At 56.8% G+C, this 15,867-nt stretch overlaps 1 protein-coding gene across 2 annotated transcripts in view; it reads right to left on the bottom strand.

Moving 5' to 3' along the window:
- Positions 1-14,528, bottom strand: part of TENT4A (terminal nucleotidyltransferase 4A) — a 49,051-nt gene extending 34,523 nt beyond the window's left edge. For both annotated transcript variants that reach the window (XM_024122735.2, XM_024122739.2), the window contains exon 1: positions 13,774-14,528. In XM_024122735.2, coding sequence (XP_023978503.2) covers positions 13,774-14,486 — 713 coding nt within the window. In that variant the 5' untranslated portion in view covers positions 14,487-14,528. The remainder of the gene's footprint in view (positions 1-13,773) is intronic.
- Positions 14,529-15,867: the final 1,339 nt, after the last annotated feature.

Here is a 15,867-nt window from a genome sequence, read left to right as displayed (position 1 = left end):
CAGAAACTAACACACCATTGTAAAACAATTATACTCCAATAAAGATTTAAAAAAAAAAAAAGAAAGGACAACACAAAGTGCTGGAAAACTAGCAAAAATAGAAAGGCAGGGAGGAAGGGAGGGCAAAGCACAGAACTTAACGGATCCAAAGGTTTCAGTCAATATTGAAGTACAGAAAGCAGACGCAAGTCATCATTGTACAGTTATTTACTGCCAACCCACGATGGAGCAGGTGCTGTTCTGACACCGGCTATAGAGTGAGCAAGACAAAATCAGTAAGTCCCTCATGCTAGCTGAGCTGGGTTAGGGGCACAGAGAAGGGAGCAAAGTAAACAACCAAAATCAACCCCAAGTATGAGCACACTATGCAGAGACTCCAAATGGTGGCCACGGCTGTCTTTATGGCTACTTTATATCGTATGGTCAGGGACAGCCTCCCAAAGAGCTGATACTGGAGCCAAGACAGAAGGGCAAGAAGCAGCCAGATGTGCAAAGATCAGGGGACAAACCTGGAGGCCCTGAGAGGAAGTCAGCAGGGCCTAGAGGACAGGGGGAGCCTGAGTCTGACACACCAGCAGCGAGGGTCTTCTGTTACCTGGGCTGACTTCAGAGCAGACGACACCAGGCTTCTGAGGACCCCAAGGCCATGAAAGGACTGGGCCAGACGAGCTGGGCCCTAAGAGGCTGAACTAATTCAGGGAACAGACTACAGGCCCCCAACAAGGTGGCCCACGGACTCGCCCCAAGACTCGACTCTCCACCTGGGGGCCGACGGGTCCCAGAGGGTCGGCCAAAGACGCAGCAGCCTCTCAAACCTGCAGCCTGGCCTGAGAGGGAAAGTTCTAGGGGATGTCGGAGGGCTCAGAACACACTCAGGTCGCATCAGCAGAGATGGCAACCCATGAACGTGGCACAGCAAACAAAGAGGAAGAGAAAGGGGCCCCAAACATCATGAGGACAAGGACCCCAGTGTGGGAGGAGACGCCAGCCGGGATCAGGAAAACCCACTCCCACGCCTCGTGCTACAGAAAAGCTCGGTGAGAACGTGGCCGTAAACACAGGGTGAAAGAGGGCAAGGAGCTGCAGGAGAGGACAGGGAAGCCGCTGTGCCAACACCTGAGAAGGGCCCATTTAAGGAAGATGGACAGAGAGGAAAAGAAAGTAAGTCAAGCCGTCCACGTGGAAAAGGTGGAAGATGAAACCAGGGCTGCGCCGAAGGCCCGACAGGGCACCAGCCCCTAAAGTCAAGGCAGAGCCCGGCCTGCGAGTGGAAGGGCAGCTGCGGTCCAGGAAGGGCTGATGCAGGGCCAACGCTGCAGAAAGGACCAGGTGACGACGAGAGGAAGGCGCGGCCAGGCGGGCATCCAGAAGAAACCACCTCCCTGAAGCGGGATCAGTCTCGCCCCAGATCTCTGACAACATTCGCAGCAAGAGACGTCGGGGAGCATGCCAAGGTCGTGAAGCGGGGACCCTGTTCTCCAGGCCCTGGCAGGCTTCGGGGAACATGGAGCTCGTGAGCTCTCCTGTACAAACTCGACTCTTGACACGCAGCACAGATGGAACGCAGCAGGGCCGCGTGGACCCGTGGGGCGGGCTGAGGGCTACCAGGCCGGGCCGGTCAGAGTGGAGTGAAGGGCCGTGCACAGAGCCCATCCCGCAGGGGGGCCGGGCAGTACGGCCCCCGGAGCCCTGCCGAAGATGTCCATCAGAACGTGGAAAGCTGCCGGAGTCCCGGTGAGAGCCTGGCACACAGCATGAAGTCTATGCAAAGACAGAACCCAGACTAATCGGCTGCAAACTGCAGTGTTCAGGGCCAAGGCAGGATGGCAGGATCCGCTACAAAACCGTGCGGGACCCTCAGCTGCTCTGGGCTTCAGTCTCCTCACGTGAAACATGAGGATGCTGATGGCGCCCCCTCACGTGGCACTGTCAGGAGGATTTAATGAATACAGACAAAGGATTTAGAATGGGGTCTAGCACTCAGTAAGAGCTCAACAAATGGTAGTGACCATAACTGCAGAACAAAATACAAATGCCTAACTCATGGTGGCAGACAAACAACATAATGCAAATCAGGAGCTGGGAGGCTACATAAAGGGCTGTCTTAGTCTGCTTGGGCTGCTGTAAAGGGATACCACAGACTGGGCGCCTTAAATGACAGACATTTATGTCTCACAGTTCTGGAAGCTGGAAGTTCAAGATCCAGGCACCAGCAAGGCCGGGTTATGGGGAGGGCCCTCTTCCTGGCTCACAGACTGCCAGCTTCTCAATGTGCCCTCACGTGGTGGAGAGAGAACGAGTGAACTCTCTGGTCTTTCTCATAAGGGCACTAATCCCATGATGAGGGCCCACCCACGACCTCATCTAAACCCATCACCTCCCAAAGGCCACACCTCCTGATGCCACCACATTGCAGCTTCAACCTATGATCTGAGTGGAGACAACTCAGTCCATACCAAGGGCTAACATCACTACCCTACATGGCAGCAGACAAACTGAAGTGATTTCATTAAAACTTTAACTTTTCTTTGCACTTAGCCACAGACGGTTTTTAATCTTCTTTATATCCTTAGTCTCAGCAACATATCTTAGAAACTATTATTTCTTTTTGAAGTTAAACATTACTTTCGCTTTCAAGCAAAATTAATAATTTAGTAAATTGTATTTAAGGAGAACATAAATTGTAATAGAAGTATTTCTGTTGATCAATGCATGTGTCCGTCCATACAGGGCTTAGAGAGATGTCTACAATGGCAGTCACCTAATGGGTTCGTGGTTACTTCTGGGTGGTGGGGTTGAGTGATTTTTAAAGCTTTCTGCTTTTTACCCAAAAATACACACAAATCTGTTTTATAAAAACAATACCATTATTTAAAAATCAGCATAAAGCACAGTCCAAATCAGTCTCTCATTTTAAAGCAACGAGCAAACAGAACCATAGAGGCACGGTGTCACGCACAGCCGTGCTGTCACCGGCTCGTAAAGGAGCCACTGGAGAGCCGCAGGGTGACAGACCAGGGCCTGCTGCTGGCTCTGCCGGAAGCCACTCAGATTCCTCTTGGGTCCATCTGCAGGGTGCCCGAGAGACGTACAGGGATGGGGCGGAGCTTCATGATGTCGTCTGCTACCCCTCCTGAGAAGCCAGTAGTCATTTCTCTTGACCTAGAGACTGGAACTCAACATAGTGTTTTCTTCCTACTGTTATTCCTCTTTGGACAATCCCCTCTTTGCTCCGAGGGTCCAGCAGTTAAGAAGACGGGCTGTGGCATCAGACTGCTTGGGCTCCCACGCCAGCTCTGCACCTATGGGCAGTGTGAGCCTCACGCCCTCTCCTACACCACCCTCTCCTACACAGTAAGGAGACAAGACTCTTTCCCTCACCTGGAAGGGGTGAGGGCTCAGTAGGGCCAGTGACGATTAATACCATGACAAGTACGGAGGACCACTCACCTGATGGGAGCAAAGGAAAAGCTGAAGCATCCAGCTGCTACGGAAGGCTCCGGAACACTGAGCCGTCTTACCAGCCCAGCTTTTTACTTACTTCCTACGGGCTTACTCTGATCCTAAGAGGCCCTTTTTACTCTTACCAATTTTGCAAGCTTCCCTTCATTCCAGGCCTTAGCCTGTGACAATTCTCACAGGTCCCCATTCTTTGGAATTTGGTCTCAGTTCTATACTCGTATTTCTATCCATCATCTTGTACTTAGGTTTACTTCGTCTGTCTCTTGTGAGGCAGTCTTCGAGAGAGACACCGACTCTTTAGCCAGATTCCTCACCCACGTTTTTACAAGAAATAACTTATAACAATACTTCAGAATTTCTTTGCATTTCACAAGCCATGCAAGGTACCCTCTTTTCTATTTCAGTCATTTCAGAGTTATACTTCAATTTTTTGATCTGTTTGCTTACATTTGGAAAAGACGCCAGTAACCAATATCCTCCTTACTGTGTGGCGCTAAGGCACCACCCCCCCCCCCCCCCCCCCCCCCCCCCCCCCCCCCCCCCCCCCCCCCCCCCCCCCCCCCCCGCCCGCCCCCCCCCCCCCCCCCCCCTCCCCCCGCCCCGTCCTCTCCAGGAGAGGCGCTGGTCCCACTCTGCCCCGCTGCCCAACTGTCAGCCTCTCCCTTCCTGAGCTAGAGGCAGCATCTCTCGCGCTAAGGCACCACCCACCCACCCACCCCACCCCCCCAGCCCCCGCCAGTTCACCAAGTTCCTGCTTCTGGTTCTTTCTCTGGGGGCACCAACCCCTTCCTGGGAGGCAGCAGTGAACACAGGGGCTTTCTTGTCAAGCAGGCCTGCGCTGAGGCGCCCGTTCTTTTATCTTCTAGTTGCACCCTGGACGAGATGCTTCTTCATCTACCAAGACTTAAAATGAGTTACTGCCCGGGGGAATTGGGAGAAAGCAGGCTCTGCAGCGGAGGCAGCGCCTGACACCAAGGAGGCAGTCGGCAAACGCTCGCCAGTCCTGCTTCTCGGCCTTTCCACTGTCTTCCAGAAAAACACAAGCCAACGATTCATCAGATGCTTCGTTTTTCATAAAGTGCAACTTCTGAGAATAACCCAGGTGGCAGGAGCCCTGCTGCCTCCACCACGACTGCCCGCAGGCAGCTTCGGACGCCTGGGGGAAGCAGGAGCTCCTTGTACTACAGCAGCAGGATGGGCTTCTGGTCCCCGGGGCCGCCCCCAGCGCTGCCCCACCCACCTCCCCCATCTCTGTCATTGGTCATCAGACCGGCAAAGTCCTTACGGGAGGACCTGGGCCCCCTCCCCCAGTCTGCTCTCTCTAGGAAAGAAGAAAAGCAAATGGCCCTCAGCAGACACACGAAAGCCAGGTCTGAGAGAGCAAGCTGCTAGTTTCCATCTCCGCGTCTTGGGGACGGCTCCTCCGTTTCAGGAACTTCGTTTAAGCTCTTCGTTTAAGACCTGTTCGCAGCTCCCCAATGTCAGAGCTAGACTGACACTTCCACATGCAGCGCCTTCGGCCAGATCACATTAGCCTGTTTAGGCTTTGCTTTTCTGTCTCCAAAACAAGAGAAAACCCACCCGTTTCATGGTCTGCTCTGAGAACGCAGGGAGGAACCTCGTGCACAGAGCCGACCCCATGCTGGGGCCCCTGTGCTCTGTGCTGCCCAAGGGCACTGCCCGGTGGGGAGAGGCTGGATTATGTCATTAGCCCGTGTGCAGAGGTGCGGAGAGCCACCACCTGCCTGCTGGACCAGACACCCCGAGCGCAGGAACCCATTTTATGCTTCATGTGTTACTGAAACAGCAGCCCTCTGAAAAGGATTTATACTAGAAACGCAGAAACACCATTTCTGGAGCTTTCCAGTGGCAACTTGCTGAGTAGCGCAGCTTTTGCTGCTGTTTGAGTTTGGATTTATTTAGGCAGCAGTTACTGAATCAAGTAAGGAATCTGTGTTCCAAGTAAGGAATCTAAAGTTACTGCAGCTCGGTGCTGTCCAAACATAAGACCATTTAAATTTCAACGAAAATTAAAAACAACTAAAATCCAGTTCCTCAATCCCATCAGTCACACTTCAAGGGCTCAGCGGCCACACGTGGCTGGAGACTCCTTCACTGGGCAGCACAGAACTAGAGGCCCCCGTCCTCACAGAATGCTCCACAGATGGTGCTGCTCTAGTCCTGACCTTCCCAGGCCCTCACTTTGGCTTCCTGCACTATACACAGAGCATGCGCTAAAAGCTGCAAAGAGCTCAGAGAAACAGCATAACATCCACTCCTTGCACTCTGCACAGAACAAGACCAAAATCCCAAACAACTCTCAGCAAGTTACACAGGGCAGCACACACATACCTGATAAATACATCAGGAAAACCCTGAAAGCTCTGGGAAGACAAGATTCTTACTTAAAATCCTAGAGAACACATGATTCAGGCATTGTTTAAATTTTTAGAAAGAGAAAAGTCTGCCTTGGCTCAAAAGGAGAAAGCGTTTCCACGCATCAGGTGGGTCGGTCTCCGCTGTGCCCGCCGCCTGCGCTGTGCCCGCCGCCTGCGCTGTGCCCGCCTGCCCTGAGAACACCGACTGCAAGTCTCCAGCGGCCCCTCCGAGAGAAAAGTTTTGGCCTGAGAGGGGAGGCTGTCTGTATCTGGTTGGCAACAAGAAGTCTGGTTTCCATTTCTTTAGGGAAGAGAGGAGAAAAGGAAAGGAGCAGCCCTCCTAACTCCCCCACGTGACCACTCACACAGCGAGCCCCCGGCTCCCTCCTCTGATAAGCCCTGCGAGGGCAATGGGGCAGGCCCTGCTGCACGGGTGGGACGCTGAGGCTCCGAAGTCAGAACCCTCGACGAAGCCAGCCACGCCCAGACCCGGGAGCCAGGCGACCCGAGATGCAGGCCAGCCCGACGCTAAAGGGATGGAAGAAAAAAACACCCACAAATAGCTGGATTTTTCATTTCCCTTTAACTACTAGCACTCTAGCCATTCCTTCAGATTCCCAGGATTCCAGAAACGTTAAGATCACCTGAAATCTCTTTCAAACATGAGAAGATATCAACTACCTACATCCACATGTTATCACTTAGGAAATTAACTCTGACCTCAAACCACAGAGAGCTTAAATGATTGTTCAGAGCAGCTATTTGGGAATTTAAAAAGAGCACAAACCCACAATAAAAAGGCATGGTGCTGATAATCAAAGCCACTCCCCACCAGGGGGAACCTCAGAGCCCTCAGTCAAGTCCACCCTGTCAGCGCAGAGAAGGACAAACTTCTGCGCCGGGCCTCGCAGGCCAGGGCGGGGCCCAGCCTCCGTCCCCTCCCACCAGCAAAGGGAACACAGGCCTCCGAAGCCCAGGCCACGTGCGTGCGAACAGGCGACAGGACGCTCACCAGGTACCAAGTTTTCTAACTTTTCATGTCGGTATTAATTTTATAGTAAGAAAAAGGCCAGTTGGAACTAAATGGAGATACCTTTCTAACGGAGAACAGAAATTTTGTTGAATGTTTTGTTTTTACATTCTGTCACAAGGCATAAAACTGATCTAACCACACTCTTCAGGAAGGCAGGCACTGCAAGAGATTTTACTTCATTCTGCATTTCAATAACTTCAGAGTTGGCGCTCAAGTCTGCAGAGATTCTAAAACAAACAGCAAAAGTTATTTTTAGCATTTGGTTTATTTAAACTCTGCAGACTGGCCACACCTCGCTTGTTCCTCTAGGCTGCCAGAGTCCTCCTCTCTTCCTTGCTTTCATTCACTCACTCCCTCACCAGACACCTACTCAGCAGCGGCTTGCTGCATGCCTGGCACTGGGAATGCCGGCTAGGACGCGGCCATCTGCCCCCGAAGAGACCCAGGAGAGCAGGGGTCAGTTTTGAAGAGCAGTAGTGACTCCACAGGAAGGGACAGAGCTCTGAGGCCGGGCTTCTGGGCAGGACACCACTCCCGTTAAGCTGCGCTGCAGGACAAGTGGTGCAGGGTCTTCTGCAAAGCAAGCGTGGACTGCAGGCGCCCGTGTACTGACTCTGGAGGAGACTCGGGTGAGCCACCGACCTCCCTCCCCCAGCACAGGAGCGGCACCTCTCCCAAGCTGGCCAGCGCAGGCACCTCACAGACGGCACTTCTCAATCGCTGTAATTTCCGTATGTTCATCCCCGGGGCTTTCACATAACCTCTTCTCAGGTGACATATTTTAAGAACAGTCCACGTGAGAAAGGCACAGAAAGGCACCCACAGCTATGATCACTCTGGCTGTCCCTGAGTTCAGGGGTGACAACCAAGCCAGAGGACAACAATCTGCAAGAGTCATCGTGATGGGCTGGAGTCCAGTCAAAGGAGAGAAGTGTTGGGAAGGAAAAACACAACCTGTGTTCCCACAGCACAGAAGTCTACGTACGAGAGAACACCTGCATGTGCGGCAGGCAGCCCCCAGCAGATTCTGTACCCTGACCCCCGGCCCCTGCGGCCGTGATGAAATTGTCACTGCTCCTGTGATTATGCTGTATGATTACGTGCCCTAAACACAGACAGTCACCTGGGTGGACCTGACCCAACTCTGTGAGCCCTTAACGCAGAAGGCTTCCTTCAGCTGGCAGAGCCATCTAGAGATTCAAAGCCCTGTGGTGGGTTTGAAGATGGAAGGGCCTCGAACCAAAGGATGCAGGTGGCTTAAAGGAGCTGAGAGAGGCCCCAGCGGGCAGCCAGCAAGAAATCAGGGACCTCAGTCCTATAACTGCAAGGAATGGAATCATCCAATAACAGGAGTGAGCTCGCAGGAAGACCCTGAGCCCCGGCAGAGAACACAGCGGGCGGCCCGAGACTTCAGCCAGCGGAGTGCCTGCGCAGAGAACCCAGGCCCCAGCGCCAACCTCTGACCCACAGAACCTGTGAGACATCCATGAGTGCTGCTGTAAAGCCACTGAGCCCGTGGACATTTGTTACACAGCAGCAGCAAACCAGTGCAGCACGGAAATCCTAGCATAAGACATTTCATTTTTAGTGCAAATCCCAAGCCGTCGGGGAGAGGCACCTGTGAGCACCTCACTGGGAGGCTCGTTCGTACGTACTGGGGGCAGATGTCTGGGGCACCTGTCTCGATTACCGAGACCACCCACCTGCCCTTCCTCGGGTGCCACACCCACTCAGCAGCCTTCTGAGAGAAGAAATCCCTGACAAGCTGACCAGAGTCTTCTAGGCAGGCCTCTGCACAGCTGTGCTGGACAGGGGCAATTTCCAGGTGACGCTGTAGCTTATGACCACCTCCTATGACTCCAGTGCGTGAGATTCAGTCACCCCTCCCCGGTGAGCCTGCCTTCTGGCTGTACCATCAAAATCAAGTTTCTGAATCTGAACATCACAGGCTTTTCTTTGTTTGTTTACTACAACCCTCTTCTACTTCACAACCAAAAACCCAAATCTTAAACCATCATGACCTAACCACGGCACACAAAGCCTTATTTTCCAAGGATGACTGTTATCCCTCCTTGTATTTACATGAATCCATTTAAAATGGGGGCCAAAATTTTATATTACACAGCGACCAAAGGAAGTTCTGAGACTTTACTTTGAAAAACAGATCTTAAATTCTGAAAAACTTGTTTACTTTAAAGCACTTAAAAATACGTTTAGGAGCAATTAAGTCACAACCACGTGTCACATCTAAGCGGCAGCAAGGGCAATGCCTTGGCACTGCTCTTCCACCCAGAGCTCACGGCAGCAGGACGTCCGCTTTATCCCACCCTGACCTCCACAGCAGGAGCAACCAGGGGGCCATTTTTTACAAGATCATTCGAGGGCCCACTTTTCAGAGGACTCCTAATACGCTGACCCTCCACTTCCAGAGCTCCGTCCCGCCCCTCCTCCTCCTCCCGGGCAGCCCCGGCTCCGAGTGTCAGCGGTGCTAGCTTTGCCCGTCCTCGTTCACCAGCGCCCAGGCATCACCTTCCCCGACTGTCACAGCCAGCATCTCGGGCTGGATCTTCAAGTTCACTTTGCAGAGAGACTGGCCGTGGCGCGAGGGGCAGGGACAAGGAGGCAACTTTCACGCAGGGAGGAGCATCCAAGTGGGAGCTAATTGCACGAACGGTCAGTGCAGCAGCAAACGCGTGCCCAGCGCGTCACCCTCGGGGCCTCCAAGGATGAACACTCAGAAAACAAGGCCCACGGGTGCCACCATCTCACAATAACCATTCCTGTGCATCCACGGACGTTTGCAGGAAGAGATGAGACTGAGACAGAGGCAACAAGAGTGGTGACAGCCATGGTCCACGGCAGGTCCTGCCGGACCTTCACCTGTGCCCTCCCACTGGTCCCCTCAGGACGAGCCGCGGGAGGCCACGCGCTGGGCTGCAGGTAGTGCCACGTCAGGCTGGAGGCACAGAGGGAGAGGAGGGGTCCTGAATCTTCTCCAGACACTGACTTGGGAGAAAGGAGAAAAGAGAACATGCGTGGAGTTAGAAAGAACCCAGGCCGGGGCCCAGCGGGGCTCGCCGGCCACTCCTCTGAAGCGACATCTGCCGGCTTCTCACAAGCTTCAGGCTAAGTGAATTTTCTTTGAGGGAACAGAAGATGTTAAAAAAATGAAATACCGTCAAGGGGCCTGCAAGGAGGGTGTCGCGTGTGACCCTGCACACTGCAGGCAGGCCTGAGAGGACAAACGCTGGACACAAGCCAGGGCAGGGCCCGGACTGCCGGCATCCGCCAGGGCGCTGGGTTCTCTCCATTCCAGGATCTCCTTCCTGGGGGTCTACGGGGCACCAGGAAGGACGCGGCAGAGTATCTGAGGTGCACGCTCCCACTCTCACTTACACAGGACTCCTCTTTACCTTTGAACTGGGAAGGTTTCTGAAGCTGTTGAGACTGACCCAGGCAAAGTCACAAAGTACTGCTGGGTCAGGAGACAAGGGCCGGAGAAAGTGGCGGCAGCCAGAGGCCAGGACACATGCTCAGGGCCAGTCTCAAGACTGAGAGCTCAACCAAGGAAACAGACTAAGAAACGAGAATTTGACCTTCTCCGCTCTGAAGGTTCTCGCGCTAATTCCTGTCCACTTTCACCTGCTTTTTCTTCGTCTTACTCAAGGATGCAAACAGGTTGTTACAAGGCGGCCGCCAGGCAAAGATCCCAAGGGCAGAAACGTCCCCAAGAAAGGAGGGATGGTGCCAGCTGCTACATGGGCTACCAGGCCAAGGCCCAATGGGCTCAGATGACGCTACTCACACTGCCCCCCACCAGCAACCGCTTACCCTTTCTTGAGGACTGCAGCCACTGTCTTTCCAGAAATGCTGTCCTGACACTAGATGGGCTGAGCAACTCCTCATCAACAAGATTCTTTTCTGCTGGCTGGCCTAGGCGATCTCTTATCTCAGTTCTTTCCCTTTCTAAGCCACAAGTGAGAGACCTTCCGGTGGCCTTCCTCATCACTCTGGGTAAGCTGGTAGCCTGGAGCAAGTTCCAGACACAGCTATCTCTCAATACCAGAAAGTTAGTTGGAGAAGCCCAGCGGCCCGTGGAAATGTCTGCTCACGAAGGACCCTCCCTCCGGTGCACCCTTCCTCGGCTCCGCCCTTCTAGATGGGCAGTCCTCTAGGATTCAGAGCAGTGAACCAAGCGTAGGGTACTCACCCTTCCAGGCACGTGACAGGCAGTCCTAGCAGGCTCCTCCTCTAGGCAGGGATGGCAGAGAGTGGACAGGCCCAGGGACACCCGTAGAGGCGGGCAAGGAAGGGCGGCCAACGCAGCCCGCCTATTTAGGTGGGCCGAAACACAGAATTCCTGGCCGCTTCGCAGCCCACTCTTTAGCCCTACACGACTTCTAACAGACTGATGGGGGTGGAAGCGGGGGACCCTGACAGAGAGGGAGTGGAGACCCCAGGCAGGGCCCAGGGGGGCAGCACCCGGGAAGCGGGCCGGGTATCAGGCTTTGCCTCTAACCTAACGGGGGCGAGGGAGGTGCCCGGGGGTGGGACCTGACCCAAGCTGCTGCCAGAGGAGAGCAGCCCACTGGCCGCGCCGGGAACGGTCCAAGGAGGGCAAGAAGGCGTGATGACCCCCTCGGGGTTCGTGAGCAACCTCACTAGAGACGACAACAGGCCACGTGATGGTGAGGAGGACAGGCAGAGAGAGACTGGACAGGCAGGGCTCATGGGCCCTAGGTGCGGGCACCCCAGACTCAGGTTTTCAAGTCAGGGTCCTGAGGCTGTGTCTCCCATGCCGACCCCTCCCCCAGATCCCAGGGCAGCACCTGGCAGGTAGTAGGCTCATTTATTAAGGAAAGCAATAGCAACCTATGTACTGAGGCGTACTAGAAACTATGGGCGAGGAAACAGCTTCCAGAGCCTGAGCAGTTTGCACAAGGGCATCACACTGGCACTGCTACCAGCTCATGAGAGGAAAAAGCAGGGCTCCTGACGGTCTGGGCCCAAAAATGCTCTACAAGCAAAGACCACGCGCCTTCTGTTTTCCAAGTGCTAAGACACAGAGTCAATTCCAGTTACAAGACAGGCTGGAAACCTACAGGTCCCCCAAAGAACTCTTACGTTTAACGCCATACATCAAGAAACTGTGTCCGGGACTTCCCTGGTGGTGCAGTGGTTAAGAATCCGCCTGCCAATGCAGGGGACGTGGGTTCGAGTCCTGGTCAGGGAAGATCCCACGTGCCGCGGAGCAACTAAGCCCGTGAGCCACCAACTACTGAGGCTGCGCTCTAGAGCCCGCGAGCCACAACTACTGAGGCGGCGTGCTGCAACTACTGAAGTCCACGCGCCTAGAGCCCGCGCTCCGCAACGAGAAGCCACCGCAATGAGAAGCCCGTGAACAGCAGTGAAGAGTAGCCCCCGCTCGCCGCGACTAGAGAAAGCCTGTGTGCAGCAACGAAGACCCAACGCAGCCCAAAAAATAAATAAATGAAAGAAAGAAAAGAAGAAAGGAACTGTGTCTCCACCACCTCTTCCTAGAAAGTTCTACAAGTAAGAACTGGAGAAACAGAGGGAAGAGGAGTCTGGGCTCCTCCTTGGGGCTGAGTGCATGCTCAAGGCTTCAAAGAATTTAAGAAAGTAATGCTTCCAACCCACACCAGGTGAAACGAGTTCCAGAACGCAGCTATTACTGTATATCATACACTCTAAAGTAGTATCAACTTAAGTGTTTTACAATACACTTCAAAGCAGAATAAACAGACCTAAAAAAGAAAAAGTTACTTGAAGAGATAATTTCAATAGGTAGCAATCGAGGGATTTCTAAGCCTCTAATGTTTTCCAACCCTAACACCCAGGAAAATCATTAGGTGCCTTTAAGTCAGCATGAGATTGTACAAGGAGAGTTTATGATTTAAGTCCTGAAATACCAACATAAAACCTACATACACATATCTTGTTTCCAGGTGCTCAGAAAAGCACAGGAAGGTAAGAGGGCTGGGTAAGCAGCACTCACACCTGAGCAGCGTCACCTGGGACTGCTCCAACACAACACACACACACACCTTTTTCACCAGTCCTTGCGTCTATAATTGCACTAACCCTAAAAGGAACTTCGAATCCCCTTTAGGCTGATGTGGAAATACGTAAAAGAGAGGTGACGCATTCCAGAGAATAAGTATTTGCTACAAACGTTTTTTACTTTCTTTGAATGCTACTAACTTGTTTAAAAATAAGAAACTGCAGATGATACTGTCTGTCACTTTCGGCACAAAATTAAACCGTAACATTGAAACCTCCTCCCGAAAATGTCGTTTCTAAATTCTCTGTTGGTTAAATTGTATCGTTACCAAAAATCTAATCCTCTTTCAAATGGATTTCCGCGGAGAATCATTTAACATTTAACCAATATTTACCTTCCACTTCATTCAAATTCCTTGGCAATACTATAATCCTCTGCAAGCTAACAAACTCCACACCTATCTGCACCCCACTTTGACAAAAGGTCCCTAACCTGTCGGGGTGGGGTGGGAGGAGATGGAGAGAAAGTTAGGCGACCTCTTTTCCAGTTTCGCCAGGGAGAAAAGGAAAACATCTGCACAAATCGGACTCAACGGTCCCTCTCCTACACTGTTAGTGCAAAAATCCGGACATTTCATTCGTTTGTTAAGTGGAAAATGGAAATAACAACAACCTCCCAAGGAGTCGGACGTTGGCCTCCAACATCCACGCTCCAAATAAGACGGGAGCCCGGATGGGGACCTCCGAGCTCCCACGGCGTTGCCCGGGGAGCCCCGCGGCGGGGTGGCGCGCCCGGCCGGGCCGGGATCCCCACGGGCGGGCGCCGCCCCCCCGCCCCCCTCCCCGGTCCCCGCGCCTCGCCGCGCCGCGCGCACTCACCCCTGGATACCCGGGCTGTACGCGCGGCTCTTCCACGGCGTGCCGGGCCGCGGCGCCTGGGGCCCAGGGCCGCCCCCTCCGCTCAGCGCGGCCGCGCGGCTGCCGGACAGCAGGTAGTTGAGGCCGTACGTGCTGGCCTTGTTCTCGCGTTTCCGGCGGCCCGGGTGGAACTGGTGCTGCGGCGGGGAGCCGGCGGGCGCGGGGCCGCGCGGCCCGGGGTGCCCGTTGGCCACGCCGGGGCCGCTCGAAGGACCGTCGGCGAAGTGGAAGAAGGCGCCGCCGCGGCCTCCTCCCGCCCGGCCGAGCGAGGCGCTGCTGGAGGACGACGAGGAGCAGCCGGGGCTCTCCGTGCCCGATTCGGCATTGGACGAGGACGAGGACGACGACGACAGAGACGGCGACTTGTGCAGGCGCCGGGCGCCCTCAGCCGCGGGCCCGAGCGCCGTCAGCAGCGCGGGGGGCAGCGCGGCGGGGCCGGGCGCGGGCGGCTGGGGCGACGCGGCGGGCAGCGCGGGCCCCGCCAGGCCGCCGCCGCCCAGCCCGGCCGTCCCCGCCGCGGCTGCCGTGTCCAGTGCGGGCGAGTTGAGGCAGAAGTAGGACGCGAAGCCCGAGCCGCCGCGGCCCACGCCCTGCGAGGTCTCCCAGATCTGCATCCACAGGGCATTGGCCGGCCCCTTCTGCTCGGGCTGGATCCAGGCCACGCGCGGATCCATCCACGCGCCGCCCCGCGGGCCCGCGCGCCCGTCCGCCCCGGCCCCGCCCCCGCCGCGCCCCGAGCCCCGGCCGCGCCGCGCACGGACGGACGGACGGGCCGCGCGCGGCCGGGCGGACGGACGGGCGGGCGGGCCTGCGCCGCGGCTCAGGCCGGCTCGCTGCGGCGGCTCCCGTCGGGGTCCCGGCTTGCGGCGGCCTGGCGGGGCCCGGGGGGGGCGCGGCGGGCTGCTCACCATCCACGCGCCGCCCCGCGGGCCCGCGCGCCCGTCCGCCCCGGCCCCGCCCCCGCCGCGCCCCGAGCCCCGGCCGCGCCGCGCACGGACGGACGGACGGGCCGCGCGCGGCCGGGCGGACGGACGGGCGGGCGGGCCTGCGCCGCGGCTCAGGCCGGCTCGCTGCGGCGGCTCCCGTCGGGGTCCCGGCTTGCGGCGGCCTGGCGGGGCCCGGGCAGGCCGCGGCGGGCTGCTCAGGCCTGTCGGGCTCCCTTCACGCGGCGCGGGGCGGGCGCGGGGGCCGCGGCGGCGGCGGCGTTCCACTCGGGCCGGCGGGAGAGGCCATCGGAGGGGGCGGGCGGCAGGGCCGAGGGGGCGGGCCCAGGCGCCGCGCAGCCCGGGACCCACGGGAGGGCCGCCGCCGTGCGCCCGGCCCTCGGTCACGCTCGCGCCGCTCGCTCCGCGTTCCTGCAGCGGCGGCGGCGGCGGCGAAAAGACACTCTCGGCGGCGACAGAGCGCGGGGGAAGGAGGGGGCGCCGCCGCCTCCGCTCCAATGAGGGGCGGGGAGGGAGCGGGGCGGGGGCTGGCGGGGAGGAAGCGCGGCCTCCCTCGCCGGGGCCGGGACGCCAGTGCGCACGCGCGGCCGATTTCAAATCCTCACTAGACACCGCCGCCTTGGTTACCGCGCCTGCGTACTGGGGTTCTCCTCGGCGAGGGCCGGGGGGCGCGGGGGGGCGGGGTGCACCGCGACGGAAGGATACGCGACAGGGAGGGGCTGGAAGGGGGCGGTGACGGCGGCGATTTCGTGGGCCTTTCTAGACCAAACTGGGCTGCGGTGGGGCACGGAGAAGCCGCGAAGCGGCGCGCCGCCCTCGGCCCGGCAGCGGCCGACAGCGCCACCTCCCACCGCCGCGCAAGGCTGAGGCGTGGAGACATGCGCGCTGGCCCTGGGGTACCGGCAGCCGCCTAGCCGCGCCGCGCGTGCGCAGGGACGCGAGGCCGGCGCTGCCGGTGGACGTTTCCACACCACCGTGCGGAGTCCTCGCCCTCCGCCGGCCGACCCTCCAGACCTGCGTAGGGAGCTGACAGACCCCACTGCGGTCCCGTCGCTGCTCCAGGGAAAGGACAGAGATGCCCCAAACCCCCTGCCGTCCATCAGGGTCCTGC

Source organism: Physeter macrocephalus, chromosome 8, assembly GCF_002837175.3.
Source record: "Physeter macrocephalus isolate SW-GA chromosome 8, ASM283717v5, whole genome shotgun sequence".
Lineage (NCBI taxonomy): Eukaryota > Metazoa > Chordata > Mammalia > Artiodactyla > Physeteridae > Physeter > Physeter macrocephalus.
Note: the sequence above shows the minus strand (reverse complement) of the source record. Positions and strands in the feature narration are given on the sequence as shown.